An 8,286-nucleotide genomic window follows, 5' to 3' on the forward strand; every position below is an offset into this window, starting at 1 on the left:
CTCTCTCATTCTTACTCAGGAGAAAAAAAGAAATGCGTGGGTTTGTGATGCAACGTTGAAATCTCCACTCCTCTTGTTCCCTTCGTCTTTGAAACAGAACCCCCGGCTGTTTAAAGTTTAAATATGTGTTCATCTACTTACTGTAACTGTGTCCTCACAGCTCACACCTCAGAATATGACTTCTAGACTAGTCGGAACATTTTGTCAGACAAAGAGATTGACTGTCTCTGTTTTAGACAATAATAAAAGCATTTTATTCTTTTGAGAACAGAGTACAGATAGCTCTCTATTAATACAAAATACATTCTTTGGTCAATGCCGGGTCAGTCAGGCTACGGTACATTTAGTTTGTAAACAATGAACATGAAAAATAAATTCTGGGACACAAAAGGACTCAAATGGGTCATGGGACTAAAACAGCAACACCGTCCTCACACCTTGTGTACAACCTGGCCTGCTTACACTCCCAAACACAGACACACAGACAGACAGATGCACACACACTGACACTGGGAGAGGTAACACACTAGCGCTAGCAATATTACCCAAACGTCTCTCTCCCTCTCTCTGTCTCTCTCCAGTGTACCCAGGACCACTCCCAGTATAACCAGTGTGTGGGACAGGGACCATCCAAGTGTCTGTGTGTGTGTGTTTGGGTGTGTAAGAAGACCAGGTTGTACACAAGGTGTGAGGACGTCGTGCTGTTTGAGTCAGATGACCCGTCCGAGGTGGCGAGTCTTCGGTCCTCCTCTACTCTGCTGCCTCGTCATCTTCACCCTCCTGCAGAGACAGAGACACCGTTACAGACCAGCTGACCCACATCAAAGCGGTGTGACACCACAGCGGTCCCCTCCCTCAGGCTGACAGCCACCTCGTGACAAAAACAATGTTTTGCAAACACACACAGGCCGCTGAAATGTCACCGGCCAACTTTAATAAATACTGTTTATATAACTGTTTTTTTAGCCTCTAGTGAAGAAGACTGGTGCGTCTGTCTTGTGAGAGCGCTGTGCGTCTCGTCCTTCACTCTCTCTTTGCAGGTTTCCTTTCTGCATTTCAGATCTGGTGGACCAATTCAGCCTTTTTGCACTACTGCTGTTTACAAATACTACCTTTGCACATACCATATTTCTGTTAGGGGTGGGCATCGACGATCGATAATATATATTTTTTTTTTTTTGTGATCGACCAAATGTTTTATTTTGTGATCGACCAAGATCCTTATCGATCAATTATCGATCGTCGATGCCCACCCCTAATTTCTGTACATATGTACATACCTCTTTTTGATCCTCCATACTGTACATAGATACCTTAACTATACATAGCGTACTGCTATCCATCTCCTGTATATACCTCTAACTACCATACTGTACCTATCACTATCACTGTCATGTTTTATATCGTGTTTTTTATCACTATGTGCACTTCTGGTTAGATGCTAATTCATTGTCTGGTACGAATGTTACGTTTCAGATCCTCTTTTCTGCTTCTACCGTGTCTGAAACTGTCTCAGATTGGATGGTTGTGTAGTGATAACATGTCCCAGGTACCTTGACCCTCTCCTGGGCCTCGCTCTTCTCCTGGGGGCTGAAGGCCTCCTTGTCCAGCCGCTCCAGCAGCGGCAGGCGGGTCAGCACACACAGCCGGTAGTCCTCCGTCTCTGACAGGGGGTTCTCCGCCAGGACCAGCACCCGCAGGGTCCGCGACACGCCCGCCAGGCTGCGCAAGGCACGCTGGGTAATCACCATGTTGGCCCTGGGAGGAGGGAGAGAGACACTATGGTTAAACCTGACCTCTGACCCCTGACCCTGTTGTGTTGGTGTTGTGTACAGGCCAGGGTTCCTACAAGTTTCAACAAGTCAAATTTAAGACCTTTTTAAGATCTCTTTGAATATAATTTGGGACCTATCGCGACACCATATGATAGCTTTTTGTCATCCTCGAGGTGATGAAATTAGGGATTTCACTGCCATACAGACAAAAAAGGAAGCGAATTGGCATTTTTTTGGTTCCAGCTTGATTAATTTCCACGTAAATAGATGTGGTCGGACTGATTTCCTTGCAGGATCTCATTTTTTAAGACCTAGCACCTAATTTTTTTACTGAATAACTGAAATCTGTGACCTTTTTAGGCCTTATAAATGGGATTGCTGGATTTTAGACTTTAAGGCTTTTTAAGACCAGCGCGGGAACCCTGTGTGTAGTACATGTATGGTGTAACAGTGTCATGTACCTGATGTTGAGGTACTGCAGGGACTTCATCCCGGGGCTGATGCCGTCCAGCGTGTCCAGCTGGTTGTCTCTGAGGTGGAGGGTGGTGAGGCGCTCCAGACGCTCCAGACCCTCCAGACGCTTGATGCCGTTCTGGGCCTGCAGAGAGGGAGGGAGGGAGGGGGGGGGGGGAGGGAGGGAGGGGGGAGGGAGGGAGGGAGGGAGGGAGGGGGGGGCATAGGGGTCAGAGGCAGTGGCGTAGGGGACGGGCCCGCAAGCGACGCATCGCGGGGGGGCCCCCAGCCTCTAGGGGGCCCCCTAACATTGGACATAATTCACCCATGGAACTATGGGTTGGGAGTATTGTTCCGCACGGACAGTTAAGTGCGTGGTACCCGAGTTGTTTATTCAGTTACTGCTTGAGTGTGTTGTTGACAATCGTTCATGTCCTTCATTAAACGTTTAGCTTTGTCATTTGATATGCCGCCTACGACTCCCGTCTCTCGGCACTACAATACAAACTTTTTTATTAGATTAGAATGTTTTTTAGGCAGCGAGACACAAGACCCAGAAAAATGAGCAAGCGAAAGTACGTCAGTGGTGCGCAAAAACAGCAAGAGCAATATAAAATGTAACAAAATGCAGTGAAACTTCCCAAAATGTTATATTTTCTCACAAACCGACCCAATGCAGCTTCTGCGACTAATGCGGGCAGCATTGAAAGCCAGCGCGCACGTCAAATGGATTTAACAAACATACTATGTTACATAGTGAAGGACTTCGCACAAACTAATGTCAGGAGGAGAGGACGTGTTGGTCATTGTTAAATGTAAGAATGGTCTATTATTTGATGTTATTAGAGATACTGTATGTATTAATCTATTAATCAAATTAACTCGGGGTGGTGTGTAGCCTGTCGGTCTGTTCTTGTTGCCGTTTGTGTATGGATATGTCCGCACAGTCACACACACGGTGTCATTCTGAACAAACGGGCAGCGCGCTGTAGCTGATAGCTGTCCAGGCCGCGTCCTAACTATTCCCACCGTAGTTGGGGTAGACCACGCCAACTTCTGGAATATGTAGTTGTTGTTTTTTTCTTGCGGCCGTGCCCGCGGCGAACATTGACCGTTGGCCCGCGGCACACTCAGCGCCGCCGAGTTGCATACAGAGATGGGTAACCTATATCTAATTTTAAATTTTTAATTTTGCCATTTAGCAGACGCTTTTATCCAAAGCGACTTACAATTACGAATTACAGGGACATTCCCCCTGGAGTAACTGAGGGCTAAGTGCCTTACCCAAGGGCACACTAGTAGTGGTGTGGCTTCAGGCGGGATTTGAACTCACAACCTTCCGATCACAAGTCCAACTCACTATCCACTAGACCACCACTACCCCACCATATCTAATCGTGCACCCCGTGTTACGTCACAAGCTAAAATCCAATGGGGTTGCGGAACGACCTGCGGGGCGGAAGAACAAGATACAGAGAACACCCCTACATATTCCAGAAGTTGTCGTGGCGTGGGCGTGGTCTACCCCAACTACGGTGGGAATCGTTAGGACGCGTCCAGGCCATACAGTCTATCTATGCTGTAGTAGGGTTAGGGTTAACTAACGGTCTATGCTGTAGTAGGGTTATGGTTAACTAACGGTCTATGCTGTAGGGTTAGGGTTAACTAACGGTCTAAGCCAGGGGTGCTCACACTTTTTGGAACCAAGATCTACTTTTCAAGTAGCCAGTCTGCTAAGATCTACCAGTCTAGTTTCAACATCGCAAACGTACATGCACGTACTACAAACACACACACACACACACACACACACACACACACACACACACACACACACACACAGTTCCCAGCCTGCATAGTAAACTCACAATACACTTTCCCTCTCTCTGTCACACAGCCACAGGAGAAGACCATCACAAACCCTCCCTCTTTACTATTCTCGCTCACACACATTCACACACACACACACACACACACACACACACACACACACACACACACACACACACACACACACACACACACACACACACACACATTTGCCAGTCTGCATAGGGAGCCATAGTAGCACAAACCCTCCCTCTCTCTCCCTCTCTCTCTCTCACTCTCTTACACACACACACACACATACACACACACACACACACACACACACACACACACACACACACTCACTTTCTCTCACTCACACACTGACAGCCAGTCTGCAGTACCATAGCCAACTACTGATCCAACAAACAGAAAAGTAAACCAGATACAAAACAGGTACCGGTAGTTCCCTAGTTTGAAAGGAGGAAATAAATGCATTTCTCTACCTTAGTGGGAGACCTGGCACTGGGAGGAGGCAGCTAGTTTCTAATAGTCATCAGCCACTGTGGATCTGTCATCGGTCCCCCCAGGGCTGCGTGCTAAGCCCCATCCTCTACAACCTCTACACCCACGACTTCACCCCCGTCCACCCCAGCAACTACATCGTAAAGTTTGCAGACGACACCACCGTGGTGGGATGTATCTCGGGGGGGGACGAGGCGGCGTACAGGGATGAGGTAGAGCAACTGAGCAAGCTGTGCAAGGTTAACAACCTGCTGCTAAACAAGTCAAAGACCCAGGAATTCATCGTAGACTTCAGGAGGAAAAAGTCAGAGATCCAGCCCCTGCTCATCGACGGAGAGAGCGTGGAGAGAGTCTCAACCTGGCCTGGAAGGACAACACAAAAGGCACCATCAAGAGGGCACAACAGCGGCTATACACCCTGAGATGCCTCAGGAAAGAACACAACAAGCAGGAGATACTGGTGGCCTTCTACCACGGCGCAGTGGAGAGCATCCTCACCTACGGCATCTCCAACTGGTTCCACAGCTGCACAACAGCGGAGAGAAACGCGCTACAGTGAGTCGTGAGAACAGCACAGAAGATCACCGGCGCCCCCCTCCCCTCTCTGGAGGAGCTGTACAACACACGCTGTCTCAGGAGGGCCTCCAAGATCTCCAGGGACCCGACCCACCCTGGGCACGTACACTTTGTCAAGCTGCCCTCGAACAGGAGGTACAGGACCCCGGCCGCTAAGACAAACAGACTGAAGGACTGCTTCTACCACAGGGCCGTCAAGGCCCTGAACACAGAAAAGGCCTAAGTTCTGGGCCCAGGACAGTCCGGACGGATTGTATGGCAGCTAGTGCTGAGGCACAAACATGTACATTTTCAAGCCTGCAAACTGTGACACTTTAAAATAATGTGAAAAAATACTTTTGTGCAATATGACAACCCTAGTTGACTATCTGTGCAGTATAGTACAGTGGATTGTGTACATAGCCTTTATTGATGTAAACCAGCTCCTTACCTTCTTGTGATTTTATGCATCTATGCTTTTTTCTAAAATGTATTATTTTTTTTCCTTTCCTAACACCAGGGGAGCCACCCCTCCTAAATTTCGTTGTTTGGTACCTGTACTGTAGCAATGACAAATAAAGTCCATTCCATTCCATTCCATTCCATTCATTCCATTCCGAAAAGGCAATCTGCAGCCTCGAGAAACTTTTTTCACAATTTCGCCGTCTTTGAATGACTTCTTGTGTTTAACAAGAACGTGACTGACGCGATAAGAAGCTATCGTGGCAGCCGTACGTTTTCGCTCTTTTGCCACATTTCCCTTCTTCGAAATAGCCATCGTAGATTTGCTGATCAGACAGACGCATTTCCAATATCACATCGTGTAAAAAAGTCCTCCTCCCATTCTGGATGGAAGTTATACGTTATTGGTTTCTTACTTGGTCCAGCTTCCCCACTCATTTGTATAGCCTTTATTTAGTATTATATAGTAAATAGTAGAAATTGGAAGGCTAACTAGGTAATTAGTCTCGCCGGTATTTTGTATTTTGTAGTTGGTGCTGTTGACTGCGCATGCGTGGTGAACCGCGTGTTAGGTGTAGGTGAAAAGATCAGATCGCAGACTGGCTTACCTGTACGTCAATCAAGTGGCAAAAGCCATAGTGAGGATGGATGATAGGCAAACTTTTTTTTTTTTTTTTCCGTTTTGTTCAACGTCATGCGATCTACCCATACTACCTTTGCGATCGACCGGTCGATCGCGATCGACGTATTGGGCACCCCTGGTCTAAGCTGTAGGCTATATGCAGCCTTAAAATAAATGTACCGCTACATCCATTTGAGTTAACCTCCGTTGCGAAAGGGCCCCCGCCGCCACCTTGCGGGTGGGCCTCGGGATTTTGCGGTACACCACTGGTCAGAGGTCAGGGTGAGGTTGAGGGGGATAACATCAGAGTAACAGTAACATCAGGGGGGGTGGGGTGGCAGCAGAGTTTTTGATTGACGGGTGGTAGCTTGCGCTATATCGACGGCGCAAGTGTGGCCCCCTCTAGTGGTTGTTGTGGCCCTAAACAACCAAACAGACTGTTTATGCTAGGGGCCCCAGACCTGTTTCACAGCTGGATGAGGTAGAGGATGAGGTTTACCAGGTAGAGAGGTAAAGGATGAGGTAGAGGATGAGGTTTACCAGGTAGAGAGGTAAAGGATGAGGTAGAGGATGAGGTTTACCAGGTAGAGAGGTAAAGGATGAGGTAGAGGATGAGGTTTACCAGGTAGAGAGGTAGAGGATGAGGTTTACCAGGTAGAGAGGTAAAGGATGAGGTAGAGGATGACGTTTACCAGGTAGAGAGGTAAAGGATGAGGTAGAGGATGAGGTTTACCAGGTAGAGAGGTAAAGGATGAGGTAGAGGATGAGGTTTACCAGGTAGAGAGGTAAAGGATGAGGTAGAGGATGACGTTTACCAGGTAGAGAGGTAAAGGATGAGGTAGAGGATGACGTTTACCAGGTAGAGAGGTAAAGGATGAGGTAGAGGATGAGGTTTACCAGGTAGAGAGGTAAAGGATGAGGTAGAGGATGACGTTTACCAGGTAGAGAGGTAAAGGATGAGGTAGAGGATGAGGTTTACCAGGTAGAGAGGTAAAGTATGAGGTAGAGGATGAGGTTTACCAGGTAGAGAGGTAAAGGATGAGGTAGAGGATGACGTTTACCAGGTAGAGAGGTAAAGGATGAGGTAGAGGATGAGGTTTACCAGGTAGAGAGGTAAAGGATGAGGTAGAGGATGAGGTTTACCAGGTAGAGAGGTAGAGGATGAGGTTTACCAGGTAGAGAGGTAAAGGATGAGGTAGAGGATGACGTTTACCAGGTAGAGAGGTAAAGGATGAGGTAGAGGATGAGGTTTACCAGGTAGAGAGGTAAAGGATGAGGTAGAGGATGAGGTTTACCAGGTAGAGAGGTAAAGGATGAGGTAGAGGATGACGTTTACCAGGTAGAGAGGTAAAGGATGAGGTAGAGGATGACGTTTACCAGGTAGAGAGGTAAAGGATGAGGTAGAGGATGACGTTTACCAGGTAGAGGCTGCGTAGGTTGGGCAGGTAGATTCCGTCTGTGGTCTCCAGGCGGTTGCCTCTCAGTTCCAGGGTCACCAGGTTGGTCAGGCGGTTGTACTGCAGACCTGACACCCTCTGGATACCGTTACCTAGACGATGACACGTCAGAGCAGAAGATCGTGAGTTCAAATCCCACCTGGGAAACACCACCACCACTAGTGTTCCCCTTGAGTAAGGCACTTAGCCCTAAGTACTCCAGGGAGACTTTAACACTAGAACAGCCATGGGTGGGGTCATTTGACCCTGTGAGTGTACATTTTATTTTATTACAAATTTCAGGACCCTCCTTTCATGACTTTTCCTAGATATGTGCGTTCTACCACCCAGTATCCTTACACTTTCAAAATCACATCAGGATAAGCTAGTATGAAGCTATTTTGCAGTTTTTCTGTATAGGAGGCAGGCTAATTTACAAGACGTGCCAACTAGTGGTCTTTGTGTGTAAGTAGCAGCTTCCCATTGTAAAGACTATGGTTATTTGACCCCCGAGGTGGCTCTTATAGTAGGTAAAACAGACACGGCTGTTCTATAGTGTTAAAGTCTTGTCTGTGAAACCAGGCCCAAGATCACTTTATCATACAGTATAATGACAAAATGGCGTTCGAGGGTTTAAGACGATGAGATC

The 8,286-nt window shown here is 47.6% G+C and overlaps 1 protein-coding gene across 1 annotated transcript in view; it reads right to left on the reverse strand.

Annotated features, from left to right (window-relative positions):
* Positions 1 to 750: 750 nt before the first annotated feature.
* Positions 751 to 8,286, reverse strand: part of lrrc23 (leucine rich repeat containing 23) — a gene marked incomplete at both ends in the record, with an annotated part of 9,663 nt that continues 2,127 nt past the window's right edge. Inside the window, 4 exons of the mRNA XM_080527483.1 lie at positions 751 to 780; positions 1,554 to 1,758; positions 2,237 to 2,373; positions 7,620 to 7,750. Coding sequence (XP_080383609.1) covers positions 751 to 780; positions 1,554 to 1,758; positions 2,237 to 2,373; positions 7,620 to 7,750 — 503 coding nt within the window. The remainder of the gene's footprint in view (positions 781 to 1,553; positions 1,759 to 2,236; positions 2,374 to 7,619; positions 7,751 to 8,286) is intronic.

The sequence above is a fragment of the Nansenia antarctica genome, assembly GCF_963989245.1.
Source record: "Nansenia antarctica genome assembly, chromosome: 3".
Lineage (NCBI taxonomy): Eukaryota > Metazoa > Chordata > Actinopteri > Argentiniformes > Microstomatidae > Nansenia > Nansenia antarctica.